This window comes from Phodopus roborovskii, unplaced genomic scaffold (genome assembly GCF_943737965.1).
Source record: "Phodopus roborovskii unplaced genomic scaffold, PHOROB, whole genome shotgun sequence".
NCBI classification, from domain to species: Eukaryota; Metazoa; Chordata; class Mammalia; order Rodentia; family Cricetidae; genus Phodopus; species Phodopus roborovskii.
In genome coordinates this window covers 44168785-44185607 of record NW_026126418.1, presented here as the reverse complement: position 1 = coordinate 44185607, position 16823 = coordinate 44168785, and the positions used below count along the sequence as shown (strand labels likewise).

General features: G+C 37.0%; 1 protein-coding gene across 23 annotated transcripts in view; it reads right to left on the bottom strand.

Annotated features, from left to right (window-relative positions):
- Baz2b (bromodomain adjacent to zinc finger domain 2B) overlaps window positions 1-16823 on the bottom strand; it is a 213283-nt gene that overhangs the window by 49482 nt on the left and 146978 nt on the right. For 21 of the 23 annotated variants that reach the window (XM_051184605.1, XM_051184617.1, XM_051184621.1 and 18 more), the window contains 4 exons: window positions 14985-15582; window positions 12732-13019; window positions 11631-11691; window positions 10802-10910 (listed from right to left, as the gene is read on the bottom strand). In XM_051184605.1, the coding sequence (XP_051040562.1) occupies window positions 10802-10910; window positions 11631-11691; window positions 12732-13019; window positions 14985-15582 (1056 nt within the window). The remainder of the gene's footprint in view (window positions 1-10801; window positions 10911-11630; window positions 11692-12731; window positions 13020-14984; window positions 15583-16823) is intronic. The other 2 variants (XM_051184625.1, XM_051184626.1) reach the window with 1 other exon arrangement.

Sequence of the window (16823 nt, the reverse complement as noted above, 5' to 3'; positions counted from 1 at the left end):
GTTAATACATGAAAGAGAAAGGTAAAATTTTAGTCTTTTGTAATCACTAATGATGTTGCCCTTGAACAGGATGCATTTCATCAAAAAAGAGACAATCAGGCCAATACTCGCCTCCTGATGGAGGTTCACATTATCTGTAAAGTCATTTTATTCCTATCCCAAGGCAAACATGGACTTTATCAAAATTTGAGATCTAATCACTGTAATTTTAAAAGCAAGTATTATAATTTTTAAAAATCAGCAAAGAGAGAAAGACACCATGTGACAGAGCTTGGGTGGAGGGGTTTATATTGGGAGAAAGTGAATGGAAAAAGGGGACAGGGGGGCCAGGCCCTGGGGAAAGGAGCCCCAGAAGAGAAGAGAGAGTCAGAGAGTGGGAGAGAGAAGGAATAACAGAGAGAAAGGCAGAGAAGCAGAGAGAGACAGGAAGATGGGAGCTGGGCAGCGCCCTTTTAAAGGGAAAAGTAGTGAATGTTCACAGGTGCTCTTAGTGGCAGCAGCTGAAGGCATATCCTGTCAGAACCCCAAAGACAGGTCAGTACAGATGCCTGAATACTAATAGCAAGACTGGGTGAAAAGCATCTCTTTAAAATACATGCAAAACCCAGTCTGTAGGAATCAACAAGTGATTTGGCCTCTTAAATAAATTGTGACAAGCTTAACCAACAGTACAGGAAAATTAAGTACACTTTAAAAGATGTATTAATCCTAATTCATCAGTGTTACTTGGCAACTGATCTAAAGAAACTATTGAGAAAATTTAAAAATTGAAAATTGAAACAAACACTGATATTTGAAAGCACCAAATAAAAAAGCAACCATTGGAGAACACTGAAGGGACATGTTAATTACAAATACACTTGAGAAGGGAATAGAAAATAGGTACAAATTCACAGTAGAAGTCCTATTTTTGTTCAGGTACTCTGAAGTCATACACTTTGATCTTCATAACATTTCTAACTCATATGACAGTGTTTATTGTTTTAGGGGTACCAAGAAAGCAAGAAAGAAAGTTGTCATTCAGTTTGAAAACAACTGTCACACTTCAATATAATGAGCTCTTGATTTTGTATCAGAGGCTACAAGGATAGTCTTATATCTTTTAAACACAACTTTTAGGACTATTTCAATCAAAATTTGTGGCTGAAAAACTAGTGCATGTATTCCACCTGTGCTTACTGAGAGTAAAAACCTAAGACTAGCTACTCAGTGATTTGCATGTGAAAATAATTAAATCTACTTTGAGAAAAACTTGTTTCCTCTAAAGATTAAGATTAAAATCAATAGAATCAACAGTTGCACCAACAAGCACATTTCAGGCCACATTCTATTTCAGAAGAAAGCCATCAGTACAGATAGGTTAGAATAAGCGGTGCTCACCATTAAGGGAAGTTTCTTATTATTTTTTTCACTCCTTTGTTATGACTTTAGGCATCAAAGCTGCATGTATAATACAGATCAAATAAGCAAAGGTGACATTTGTGACTCAGTGACAAGAGAGAATAAGGAGTCTGTAAAAAAAAAAAAAAACCTGCATTCTGTTTTTAAAGTATCTTATTTTTAGGAAAACCTATTTCAAGTCAATATTTGAGGGTCTTATATGAGTACCTTTTCATATTAAATACGATTTTTATATAGTAATTTCACAGTCACTTAGGAAAACTTCCTGTTGGAGTGTTGACAACTACCAGACAACAGTGCCATCATAAATGACATTGGTGCCCATGGCATTTAGAAAGCAAATACTTTTTAAGAGGATTGCGTATAATGGGTTTGACATACTATCATCTAATTCTTTGATTTCAGAAATCAAGAAAAGACGGTTAGGAAATCTCAGGTTTATATTACAACTTTAATTCATTAGATAGTCAAATTAATGTGGGTAGGGGCATACAGTCCAGCTATAAGTAGCCATCTCTTGAAAAGTGAATTGAATTCATAACACTTGGCTAGCTCTTGTGAGTCATAACTTACATGTTAAAGGTTAGTTTATGTGTGAGGCTAGCTTGGGTTCCCCAGCATTAGTGGGAAATATTTATTGTTTGTTCTCTTTCTTTCTTTCTTCCTTTCTTCCTTTCTTTTTCTTTCTTTCCTTCTTCCCCTCACCCTTTCTTGTTTTGAAACAGGGTTTTTCTGGGTTAGCCCTGGATATCCTGGAACGAGCTCTGTAGACCAGGCTGGCCTCGAACTCAGAGATACCCCAAGGTTTAGGGGGAAAAAAATGTTTCCTAGAAATAATATTTCTTGACTAAGATTTAAAAGACATATATAAAAAGAGACATTATGGAGAAGATCAAAGATTATATTCATTATTTTAAAGTCCTTTTTGAAGAACTATTAATTTATATCCTTTTACATTTCATTTAAGAAGACTAAAAAAATGTAACAAAAAAAAAAGATATATGAGATAAGTAAAACTATACTGTAAGACACAATGTATTATTTTTTGAAGTTATTTGGTACAATATCAAAAGGTGATCTAGAATTCTTCCCTGAAAGAAAAGACAGTATTTCTAAGTTTTTAAATTTTTCTTACTAACTAATGTGTTTGTATGTGTGATGGGAGATGTCATTCTGTAAATATGTTTCTCATACTGGTTAATGAAAAAAGCACTGTTGGTCAATTGGAAAGGAAGATAGGAGGGACTAGGAGACAAGGAGGAAAGAAGAAGTAGTAGAGAGGAGTCAACATGGAGAGACGGGGGAGAGCAGACTCTCCAGTAAGATGAGACCACATGGAAATAACTTAGATTAACAGAAATGGGTTAATAATTAAGACAGAGCTAGCCGATAAGAAACTAGTACCTGGCCAACAGTATTATATCAAATACAGAGTCTCTATGTGTTAATTGGGGCTGGCACAGCAGGGGGTCCAGGCCAGCAGGGGAAAAACCTAACTCCTTAAATATGTGATAATCAAAAACAACTTTATGGGACCTGTTCTCATCAACTACCATAACCTAGTTTCCTTAGACCCTGCACCCAGTATGTCATCTCTCCAGTACAGAATAAAACATTAAAAGTAGTTTTAGGGGCTGGAGAGATGGCTCAGCAGTTAAGAACACTAACTACTCTTCCAAAGGACCCAGGTTCCATTCCCAGCACCCACATGGCAGCTCACAACTGTCTGTAACTCCTGTTCCAGGGGATGCTGGCAAAACACCAACACACATAAAATAAAAATTAATAAAGCTTTTAAAAGATTATTTTGTAATGTAAAAATAAATGACCTAAAGACAGATATTGGGGTTCAAGCTGAAGATCAGGGAAGCAAAGCAGCTGGTCACTAGCTCTCACCTCAAGCTCAGGCTGAAAGGGCTGATCGATCCATGAATGAGCACCTCACCAAGCCTCAAACTGCTGCCTCTCCTCGGTATAGCCTCCTGAATACTTGCTCTTGTCTTTTATACTCCTCTAGTGCCAGGATTAAAGGTGTGAGCTATAATTTTATTTTAGAATGATTCACTCTTGTGTAGTTCTGGGTAGCCTTGAACTCACAGAGATCTATCTATCCCTTAATTCTAATCCTAGGGTTAAATCCAGATACCTCCTAGTATCTGGCTGCTGGATTAAAGATGTGTATCACCACTGGCTGACCTCTATAACCTGAGGCTGACTTTGGTGGTGAGAAATACATCATAAATAATATATCACAACATTTCTTATGTGTACTTATGGGTTTCTTGTTTGAGTGTATTTACGTGCACAACATATGGTACTTGTGAAGTCCAGAAAGGGCACTGGATCCCCTGGAACTCTACTCCGAGTGGTTGTAGCCACCAGTTGGGAGCCAGGAAGCAAACAGTGATCTTTCTGTGGAGGCATATCTCCAGCTCCAAAGCCACAGCAAGTATAACAATGTACCTCAAACTCAGGCTAATCTAGTGTAAGTGACTCAGGGCTACATCACCAACAGTAACAAACTGAAAGGTTTAGAAGTCTGGACAGAGCAAATTGTCTCAATGAACCATATACACATTATGGACTCTGGGAATGGGGTTAAAACCAGAAAGAAGAGTAAATGCTTCAGTCTTACAAGAGAAAAAACAAAAGCGGAAGACTATCAGGATATGAAAAGGAAAGCCAGAAGGAAAACTGAACAGGAATCATCAAACTTAGAGAGGCATGGGTGTGCTCCCACATCTCAATCCTGCTTCATATTGTGTCCCCAAAATAAATGAGTACATAGGGGCTGAGTAACCTAAGTGGTCCATCTGCCAAATTTCTTAGAGTCGATTTTCTCGGTGTGTCACTAAGGCTGGTGTGGAGCTACAACTCCATCCCTATGGCCCATTTTTTTCAAGTTAACACTTGAGAGGGTGGCACTCTTGAAAAAAAAATGAGGGATTCCTTGTTTCTTTTCTTTTTTTAATTTGAGACAGGGTCTTACTACTCTTGCTTGGCCTAGAACTTGTTTTGTAGACCAGGCTGGGTTTACACTCAAAGAGATGCACCTGTCTCTGCTTAGATCAAAGGTGTGTGTCACTACACCTGCATGGATGGGATCTTTATCATCTAATATCTGTGTCTCTAGGAAGTAAAATAACTGTGTTCTATGGTTCAAGTCTAAATTAATGCATTTATTATGATAATTTTATATCTCATAGTCATTTATTCATTAGATTATTCACCTCTGTGCCTGGTGGACACAGAGGCCAGAAGATGCTAGACACCTTGGAACATAGGTTATCTGTGATTGTGTGGATCCTCTGGAAATTGAGTCATCTGTGATTGTGAGCTGCCATGTGGATGCTAAGAAGTGAGCCCAGGGCTCTGCAAGAGCAGCAAGTGTTCCTAACTGCTGAGCCGTCTCTCTAACGAAGAAGACGACAGATAGGAAAGACCAGATGATCTGCAATTCCATTCCAGGCAAGGTAATTACATAAGCCTTAGTGCTTCAAGTGACATGGGATGCTGAGTTACAAGGGTTAAAAGTCTTAGAAAAACCGTAGAGCAAGAGCAAAGCATTTGTATCAAATATCTTTTCAAAGACTTTGACAACTTACAATCTAATAAAAATAAATATGAAGGAAAGTGGGATTCTGTTGGGCTTTCCTAGGCCTGGTGTCTACTTCCCACTGACTTCTACCTTCAGAGCAGCACAGAGCTCAATGTACTTCACATGAAGGGCACTGGGCACTCTTCTCTCCAGTTACACAGCTCATTAGTGCCACATACTATTTTGAGTAGCATTTAACAGGTATAAAAGACCAAAATAGCTTTCTCTGGGAGAACAAGGCTGTCACCCATGAAACATGGTGGAGAAAGGGATGGCTTGATATCATTATCTCCACAACGTTGATTATGCTGTTCAACTGATCAAATACGTAGTCCCTAAGACCATAATTTTAGAGGACTAAGTGACTTCTGTGCTTATTCCAGAAGACAGAGGATGTGAAGGGAAGAAAAGCCTTTAAAATGCCTCAGAATGACCTTCGATAGATCTACCCTTGGGCTTGCATGGTAGGTAGGCAGCCTGGTACAGGGCTCTTTTAGGCACTAAAATCCTACCTGGTAAATGAGAGACATGAATCTCCAGACTCCTCCCCTGTCTGAGCTGATCACTCATGTTCCCAGAGTCCATATGTGCCAGAGCCAGGTTGCACAGGTGTGGCAGTTAACAGCAGAGCTGGTGTAGAACTCTGGTTGTTGACTCCTAACCTTTTGTTCTTAATCACGAGCACTGTAACTGTGCTGAGACAACGTGCGGTCCAAATTATATTGATTGTTCCTTTCAGTTTCCATCCAAAAAGCCCTTTCATTTTAGCTGGACAGCAACAGACTGATATGAAATTCACCAGGTAATACACTTGTTTGTAACTTCCATATTAACTGGTTTCTCCATTCATATTAGTTTTTCTCTAAATTTAGACTTTAAACTTCACTTCTACAGCAACAGGCATGTTCACAATTTTCTTTGTGGGGGGAAAATGTCTTTGGGGAAAATCTGGAAACATTATTTGTCATAAATATTTATAAAGTGGCTTTTTAAAAAAGGCTATTTACTGAAAGAAACCATTTTACTTTTCTTATGGCATAATGCCATTAAACAGAATCCTTCAAAACCCATCTCAGAAAGTTTCTGAATGGTGTGTAACACACTTCTCCTTTGTACATCTTTCTTCTTTTACCCCCTCTTTGGGGATCTCCTTGCTGTCTTTTGTTTTGTTTCTTTCTTAGACCGAGTTAATGTAGACCTCCAATGTCCTAAATAGCTCTGAAGTTACTTAAGTGAAGAATACAGAATTGTTTTTAAAAGTTATAATTAAATATTTTACCTACTACAAGTTACACAACACTTAACAGAGTGCATGGAGAGACACTTAAAAACAACCCCTATCATCAGCTACTCACTGGATGCCTTCTTATATTCCCAGAGGCAAATGTAGATAAAGGAAATAACTCTCTCAAACTTACCAACAATGAGCCAGCACAAACATATTTTCTATTACTTTGTTAACAAAAAACAGTAAAATAAAATAAAAACGATGACAAACATAAGGATCAACAAGTTTTTTTTATGATGCAATGGAACAGAATTCTGTAAAGGCATCATCTATTTGCATCCTTTCCACAGAGCTGCAAAGAGGCCATAGTAACAGAGTTCCAACTGGAGACAGATGGCTGGCAGAGCGAGGCCTTCAGAGTACAGCAGCTTGTTTCACAAAGTCATTCATCTAAGATGAGGGTGTTTTATGGAAACTGTAAGAGCATTTGAAATCTAGCTAGCAGCAATGCTAACCATCCACTGATCCTACAGAGCTCACACCACATCTGTGAACTCAAACGAAACACTTCATGAATTAAAGTTTGCTTGGCCTCCTTCCCTATATAGAGCCTACTCTCTTGAATTAAGGGCATCAACTTTAATTGTCTGAAAGATAACCATTATACTGTTGCTCTTCACTTGCACTTTGACACACTTAAAATGGTCTCATTTATCTTGCTGTAACATATACAATCACTATTTTCAACCAAAGTTTGCTATGGTCAAATACATACCTTAAGTCACTGAACAGAGAATGAAAATGGCGATTATCTTGTACAAAATGATGTTGTTGCCACTTTGAACATTGCCTTATGGCAGAAATTACTCCCTATCTGATAGTGTTTTGGAATATTTTTAATTAATAACTGCTTTAAGTAAAATTAGAATTAACAATTGGTGTTTCCCTGGCATGTTATGAAAGGAAGAATAAAAATGAGAAAAGGAAAATATATTCTCAATGAAAGCTATCAATTTGAGAGTAGTTAAAATGCCAGTAAATTTATACAAAAAGTATTTATTTCCTCTTAAACATTAAATACACATTACATGTGGAGCAACTGAAATCCTCATGTTCAATTTTATTGCATTTGAAAAACAAAAATTTCTTAGCTTCATTGCATTACAAAGTAGAGAAGCCTTATTTTGAAAAACAAAAGTTTTCCACATTCTCTACTTGATTCAAGTAAATTTCAGAACACAGAAAGAACACAATAGAGAAGAATAAAACAACCTATTCTACACCATGACCAACTAAAGCCATTATCAATTTTGATATATTTGGGTTCTCCTCCTCCTTTTTGGATTTTTGTTGTTATTATACTTTAAAACACAGACCCAGGAGGGCCTCAAATTTCTAATCTTCCCTCCTTTGCCACCTACTTCTGGGATTAAAGGCACACAACACCATACTAGTTAGGCTCCTTTTAATATTCACAATTTTGTGTTTAATATATGGTTAGTCACCAAATTAACATACAATTTGTATAATTGTTAGAAATACTGTATGCACAGAGAAAAGTATTGTGTGACAATAATGCATTTGTGGCAAACAGTATTTTATAACCTCCAAAATTTTAGCTCATCACATTTCCTTCCTGCTTTGTGCTTGCTGGCAGCTGCTGAATTGGAAAAGTTGGGGAAACCTAGGAAAGTGGTGTTGGTCCTGGCTGGATGCTCTTCCAGTGCAAAGCCTTCATCACAAAGGACATCAGTGATGGCACCTCAGATCGTTCCTATGCCATGCTGTGGTGCCTGGAACTAACAAAGGTGACCGAAAGGTGACCATTGGGACCAAAAAGTAAATCAATCACCAAAAGGTCAAAGATGAAGTCCTTGATGAAAGCCCAAAAGGTACTCAATGGATACCCAGGGACAAAACTGTGGTCGACAGGGATGTCTACAGAGACCTAGTTCTAGTGTACAAGAAGGGTTGGGCAAACTAGGGAAAGCCTGAGACGTGCTGCAAGACAGCTTCTGACTTAGATTATTGTTTGTTTTGTTTTAATCACAAAAAGAAAAACAATTCTTCTACATCAGTTACTTTAATAAAAGGATAACCTGTTAATTTTTATAGAAGCTTCTTACACAATTATATAAATTTCTGATTAATTCTATGCTTACACATATAAATGATATAATACATAGAAATATATATAGCTTTGCCCCTATAAGAATTTTGAAAGCATGAACATTTCTAATTTATGAAGTGTAACATTTTCTTGGGTACCTTTAACCATAGCTAACTAAAAGTGCCTTGAAATGCATTTAACTTACTACTAACTGAAAAATGAGGTCAGAATTCATGCTATCTTCCCTGTGTACTCTGAAAGGTTGGTTGCTTGGCATGTCATAGTTCCAATGACTCATCTAAGTACTTAACTGCAATGACTTCAACAACACATTATGCATTTGGAAGAACAATGTCTTTAATAAAAAGTGAAAGAATGTCAAAGAACATTCTGCTCTGTGTAACGAGGCTTTATAGATTCAGTCTGTTATTGATACAATACCAAAAATCCTTCATGTATTTATTGAATAGCAATTAGCTTTCCTCTCAGAGCAAAAGTATGTTGAATTTAAAAACATGAAGATGATTCTGTTATAAAGATCTGAAACATGAGCCAAAAAGTTAAAAATAAGAATTTCTACAAGTTCTTCCAAAATGTTTATGGCTAAAAAAAATAAAAACTAAACAAGTATGTAGAAAGTTTACTTAAACATTATGGCTCACTCAGATTAAAAAAAAAATAGGGTGACAAATAAAATATTTTAACTAAAAATATAGTCAAAATAAGGAAAACTCTATAATGTATTCCTATGAAGAAATAGTTGAATAAAAAAAAAAAAATCAAGATTTTTAGGTAATGTAGCAGTAAGGAGACACAGCACGGTCCTCGGGGGACAACAGGAAGAGGCTTGTATGACGTATGCAGAGGACATATTTGCAGAACCTTCAGCTTCACCTTATTGGTTCACTCATACATTGTTTTATTCATTCACCCACTCATCATTCATTCACAGCTCTGCCTTACTAAGGCTATGTGACCTTGGGATCTGCTTAGTCTTCTGAGCAATCTAACTTCCTAAACTAAAAGTATAAGACAATATAGCAATGTGTGACTTTTCACAAAGAAAGTTACTTTCAGGAAAAAATGAAAAACCAAAATGAATAAGCAAAAACCAAAACATTTCTGTGCCTTATAACTGGCCCCAAGAGGAAGAAGGTCAATCAAAAAAACAAGTGCTTACTGTACTTCGCTGAGCATCTGAACCTATCTGAAACATTGTCTTCCATATTCTCTCATTTTAACTTAGCCATAATCTCAAGGTAGAAATATTATTATTCTTTCTTTATATGATAGATGAAGAAACTGAAGGAAAATGGACATTCTTTTTTATTATTTGCAATGACAAAACCATGCATGAGTAACAAGAATCTACATGTCATCACTCCCTAAACTAGAAATGTTTCCAAGGGGGCTGGTAAGGTGAACAGGAATTCAATAAGTATTTGCAGGCAAAGGGGTGATTTCCAAGGAAACCACAGAAATGACACCTTGGGAAGCATTTTTTTGGGAGTAAGTGTAAGGTTGTATATTTAATCTACAAGTTCAAAGGTAACTGTGGTGGTATGTTCAGAAATGTGCATAATTAATTTAAAGCCCAATTCTGGCAAAACAATAGAATCTCCACTCAGCTAATATTAAGGATCCCTACTAACCAAGATAAAAACAAACAAACACATAAACAATGGATCACACAATGTGATGTGATCAGATGACAAGCTCCTGTCCCTAAACCATGTGCTGTCCCAAACTTTTTGCACTGTCTCATGAACTGCCTGTTCAAATTGGTTTTTCTAAAACTGTTTAACCTATTTGGGGTAAGACTTCCCACTAACAAAACAAACATTTTTATACCTCTATAAAGGACAAAATGGTTGATACCATTGCTGAGCAGACAAGAGTTAATTAAATAGGAAAGACATCGATTACATCAAAGCTGCTGGAACAGTGCACCGAGTTCCTCGGGAGCAATCATCAGAACACTTTATGCCTAACTATATGAGAAACTAACAAAGGTAATCCTCAAGAAGCAGTGTATTTACTTCTTTAAGTTATAGTATTATTTTTTGGTTCAAAGACGACTTTAAAAGGGAGATGCTATGGTCTGTCTCTGGTTTCATAGAAGCTACCCACTCTTACTTTTGCACTGAAGCTGAAATTGCCCTTTATGATAGCTACCATTCCATTTCTGCTGAGATAGTGAAAAAAAAAAATCACATGTTTTTCCACTTCAGGTTATAATAATTACAAGCCAGCTTTGATGTGCAGCTAGCTTTCAAGGCAGTAATGTCTTGCATATTTCATAAAGAAGCTATATTTAGGAGAGCAATTTAGGTTAAGCACATTAGACCCATACAAGAGAATATTGTGTACCAAAGAAATTCACCTGAGAAAGAAGTGCATTTCCTCTCTGCATTAGAATGCTTTAACAGAACCAAATGTACAAAAGGTAGAGGAAAGTGTTTACCTTCATCATTTCAGGGTACTGCCTAAGTTTCTTCCCACATGGAGCATAATATGCCACTTCTCCTTGAAGGCGCCCACCAAAGTTTCTTACCCTTGTCTCTCTTGGCCAGCTACATGTAACAGAAAAGAGCATTAGAAGATACTTAATTTTATTACAAAAACTTTTAGAAAGTTGAAAAAAGTAAACATGCTCTTCTTCTTCTACATATATATGTATATATGTAATAATTTAACCCAAATGCATGTATTATTAAAATGATTTTGATTTTTAGCTAGCTAGTTCATCTACAAAGTAAAGACAACTTGAAAACATTAAACTATCAAGTTTTATAGAAATCACAGCTGGAATTACTTTGAGGACTTACATATTTGAGTAATTTATCATTGCACATGGATTGTTTCTTTTAACAGCAGGAAGCTCCAAGTACAAAGAGCATACACATGCCTTCCCCTATGCCTGGGGCCCTGAACACCCAGGCTGAACTGATACTTGTAACTAGAACCAATTCAAGTACTTTAGCCTCTGCCATGACATCTTTCACTGTCCTTTATTTCAGTCTTGGCAAAGCCTTCTGATAGCATTGCTCCTGCTCTTTGACATGTGACTGGCTGTTGGTTCATTCCAGTCACATGAGCCCATCCCCACACTGCAACATCTTTGTTGCCTCCATGCGACATTGGTGCACTTTGGGTTTTCTGGTAAGTCAACATTTTCCCTTTGTTACGGGCTCTTCTGTTCTAATCAACAATTATGTAGAAAGGAGAGAATAGGAAATTAAGTATACATTAAACATGCATAAACTAATGGAGGAAAGCTTTGTGTGGCATACCCATATTCCAGAGGGACACGCAGCTCACGTTCATCTGTCACTCTTCTTCTCTTGGATGTACCTTTAAGAAAAGTCAACCAGGACATGAAATGTTGAAATGGACAGATGACAGCTTCCTGATAGTTCAGAGTTTTTTCTTATAAAATAATTTAGTGACAGATTATTAGTATATTCATCAAAACTTCATTATTTCTAGGTTTGTTTTTACAAAGCACACTACATATGACAGAAGTATTTACCCCTTTTGACCTAATGACAGATGCTAGATTTCTCACGAACAAAACTGCATAGTCATTAGTAGAAGCACCTTGTCATTAGTAGAAGCATCAGTCAGGAAGGACACAGCTGACAGGTTTCAAAACCAACTCATTGTCCTCTTTGGAAGTCTACAGTTTTTCAGATAGATGCTATAAATTTTAAATGCTGGCTCAAATATTTAAAGACAACTTAAGTTCTATGGACATTTATATCCATGGCCCAAGACAGTACCAGTCCTTTAATTAATCAAAACCACACAGGAACTGTGGTTATATGTACATTTTTAAGACAAATACAGATAAATATAAAATTAGTAGGATATCATGCTTGTTTGTTGTAAACAAAAGCAAAAATTAGAAAGTGCCAATGGAAGTAAAGTAAAAACAGTAGCAAAATACTGTACTATACAGACCCAAATTTCTTTTAGTTATTGGATGAGAATACAAAGTAGCTTTGGATTGTTAAATGTAGGAACTTTTAAAATGAAAATGCCTAGAAGTTTATAAGAAATCAAACATGGAATCTATGGACTAAGACTGCTATTCACTTAAACTAAAAAAGAAAAATCTAAGTCTAAATTGAATTCCACACTAAAGGATAAACATAAAACAGGAAATCAAGAGAGATCATCAATTAGATTCTTAAAATAAAAACCACAGGGGGAAAAAAATTAAAGTAGCAGGCAATGGATTACATCTTTTCAAAATGCATGTTTCTTCCTAGGCACTCTAACATCTAGATGCAATATATGATTACAGTGAGATCATCTCCCGAAAACTGGGTAACTGGTAGTCTTGCTGCAGTATGACTGACTTCACATTGATAGAAATAAACTGTAGGTACCAGAGTGTGGACTCGAAGTGAGTGTGGAAGAAGAAGTGCCAAGAAAAGCAGGAGACTGGGACTCAGAGCACAGGGCAGCAGGAGCAGAGCCTGGGGCGCTTCCTATGTGCAGGTTGTGAGGTGTTGAGTGAGCTGTGAGACTGATGGGAGGGCTTTTGGCAGAGGAAGTTGTCTGGTTCAGGTTCGAGGCAGCTTTCTCTCCTTCAGTGTCACTATCTGATTCTTCCTGGTCTTTCTCATCGTCGTCTTCTGAGCCTTCTGTATCTGATTCTGAATTACTATCTGATTCTGGGAAGTAAAGAAGCACTTGGATATTACAACTGGGTCACAACCAATCACCTGCATTTCACACCTAAAGGGACTATTTCAGAACCAGTATTTGCAACTGAGAATTCAAGGAAGCAAATTCCCAAGAGTAAGTGTAAATGTAAAAATTATCATCTCATCAGCTATTTAAGTAAAGTATATGTAGACTATGGCTCCTCACATTTCTCTTAAACTGATCCGTTTTACTTAACATTTGAATTATAAAATAATTCCCACATGACATTACTCACATTTCACTTCAGCTTAATGCTTTCAAATTAATTTCAACCTAATAGAGAAACTTAGGTTAAAAAGAGAGATATCATTGATGAGCAAACTGACAGATGCCAGTGTTTACACAGTCTCCTGCATGAACCTCACTGTCCTGGAAAAACCATCAGCCTGTCATGTGAGATTCTGCACAAAAGAAAACCATCTTCTAGGAAGAGTTTTGATCAGGTGTTCTGTATTTATAGCTGTAGTTTTTCTAGTTATGCAAAGACCTCATCAGGCTTCTTGAGATTCACAAACAATGCTCACAGAAATAACTGTGAGGAGATGAAAGACAGGCTGGGGGAGGTAGGTCTGTTCTGGCTGTACAGTCCAACATGTTACATATGTTAGTACATACTCCTCTAGACATGCAACAAACAAGAATGGAATAAACTCTATATAAACACAGGACTATACCATAAAGATTTTCAGAACGGCATCCAGATGGCAGGGTTAGCTGTGGTACCACTGCCTGCACCAAGGATCAATAAAAACCTAGTTTTTAAAAGCTCTGACTACTGAGCGTCAGCACCTTTCAAGATTTTACACTCTTAGGACATTAAATGATATAATGACTATTTCCCTATTCACATTGGTTACTGACAAATCCACATACAAACATATTTATGTAATCTCTGAACTTAAATTTTAAGTTGTTTTACATAAATTGCAAAACAACTTAAAATTTAAGTACAGAGATTACATAAATAGTTTGTATTTATGTACAAACATACATAAGGGAGGGAGACAGGGAAGAAGGGAGAGATTAAGGGAGGGAGAAAGGCAAGAAGGGAAGTAGGGAGGGAGGGAACACTACAGAATAAATGAAAATTTAATAAAGGCTTAAGTTCCTGACCCCATGTTACTTAATAAATTCTGATATCAGAAAGGACTTAACGTTTCGGTTCTTTTTGACTGACCATGGTGAATAATTTCCATTTTGAAGATATCCAGTAAAGGTTTTATAAGTAGCAGGAGATTATAAAATACATCCTAGAATATTTGGAAGTAAAAAATGGCCTTGGTATGAAAAGGAAAAAAAAAAAAAAACCAAAAAGGTTGGGAAGAAGGGAAGGAACATAATGAGGGAAGAGAAAGGACAGGTTGACTATATTCAAAATATACTGAATGGTATTCTCAAGGACCTAATAGTTTTTCTTCTCCCCAGCACAGGGTTCCTCTGTGTATGGCTGTCTTTGAATTCCCTTTGCCTTCCAAGTGCTGGGATTAAAGGTATGAACAACTATGCAAGGCTCAAAATTTATTATTATTATTATTATTATTATTATTATTATTATTATTATTATTATTATTGTCTTTAAGGAGAGTTTATCTATGTCGAACTCAGAGTTCTGCCTGCTTCTGTCTCTCATGTGTTGGTTTTAAAGGCAAAAGGCATTTGCTACCACCAACTGTCCAAAAAATATTTTTTAAAAAAAATAACAATTATACTGTGGAAAAAATGGTCTGGAATGAAATGCAAATTCAGCAAGTCTATGAAACTGTTTGATTCATGCATCATCATACCCACTAGTTAACTCAGAATTTCAATATCAATTGCTTTTATATTATATCAGCTATAAGAAATAGTGAATGACTTTCAACTATGCAAATTAAGATTTTTTTTTCAAGCATTTTGGTACATAAACTTTAAATTTTAAAACAGAAATTAACCTGATTGACTGTCATCAGACTCATCATCTTCATCATCCTCTTCGTCTTCTTCCTCATCATCTTCCTCTTCATCCTCATTTGAATCTTCAGAGTCTTTACTACTGGGAATGTCTGAATCCGTTCCTCGAAACTGTTCCACCAAAGACTTTGAGGGATGGGGGTGATGCTGTGTTTTCACCGGGGTCGCGTTATTGCTCATCACTTTCTCCTTCCCTTGACTGTGCAGTAGGGGAGAGGCAGAGGGCAGGACAGGGGTCTGACTGGCAGCTCTTCTCCCTCCTGTGCTCAGGTTGACAGGTGAGGAAAACGGGGTGCTACTGGCAACACTGTCGCTCATCTTACTCTGCATTTTAGTTTTGGTAGTGAGTGCTAAGGGAGCTTCTTGAATGACACTTTGAATAACTCCATTTGGTTGGTGATTACCTAAAAGTGCATTTGCCAAAAATGGGTTAGGGTGGTTGTTTTCTATTGGTTGTTTGGGAAGTGCTGGTGAACTAGAGGTTGCTTTTGTATCTGACAAAGCTGCAATAACTTTCTTCAGGCTCTTCGACGACTCCTGCTTCTTTACTTGTGATGGGAATGTCTGCTTATATTGTTCCTGATGAAACACAAGAAATAAAACAAAACAAAACAAAAAAACCAATGAGACAGGCCAGAAAACAAAGACTGCTTCCATTCGTCAGCATCAGAATATAGCTTCACAGAGAACCTTAAAGTGTGACAGACAGGGGCTGGGGAATGACTATCGACAATGACAATTGGCTGCTGAATCTTGGCTAGACTACTCAATATGTTTACACTTTTATTCATTTAACCACTCAAAACACATGTGCTTTCTGACTGCCCCCCTCTCTTTACTGTTGCCCTCATTTTCACAAAAATCCAGTCCTGAGGCCCTTGCCTGTCTCTTACCAAGTATGTGAATTCATTCATTAAATGTCTTGGGACATATTGTCATTTCTTCCTACCCAACTCCCAACAAATACAAAGAAACTTTTAAGTTACATTAATTTTCTTTTCTTCCCCCCCCCCCTCCCTTTCTCTCTGAGACAGGGTTTCTCTGTATTGTTTTGGAGCCTGTCCTGGAACTAGCACTGTAGACCAGGCTGGCCTCAAACTCAGAGATCTGCCTGCCACTGCCTCTGCCTCCCTAGTGTGCCACCAACGCCTGGCTTAGTTTTCTTTTATTAGCTTCAGGGAGCACTGCCACCCTTCTGAATGAGGTAACATGGAAATTACTTCTTAATGAGTCACAAACCTACCATTCTAGCTAGACTGGACTATTTTGAAGGCCAGTACCATATCACACTTTAACTCCTCCTACAGTTTGCTAAAATCACTTGTCTAATGAAATGTTTCAGACAGATAAAATACTGCCATGGCTTCATGCTCCAACAAAGCAACTTTCCACAATTGTCTCAGTAAAAATATTTTTTTTCACTCTATCCCCAGAGTGATCTATCTGACAGCTATCCAACAGCATACTAGTTGTTGTTTCTTCCTCTTTTGAGACAAAGTGCCATTCATATAGCTAGGCTAGTCCTGAACTCCTGGTCTTCATGCCTGTAAGTCCCAAGTTATTGGATTACAGCATTCGCCCCAAACATGTGATTCTCTAATTTTGTTTTGATTATACAGGTCAGAATATATAATGCTCTAAAGAGCTAAGATTCCTTTCATTGTTTATAAATTTCTATAGCAAAAACTGTCTTCCTAGAACATTACCTATAGCCCTGTACTTGAAACACACCTGAGACCAATACTAGATTATCAACTGACTTTATGAGGAAGAAAAGTCTTTTTGCCTTTTGAGATAAAAGTCTCATTTTATAGTTCAGG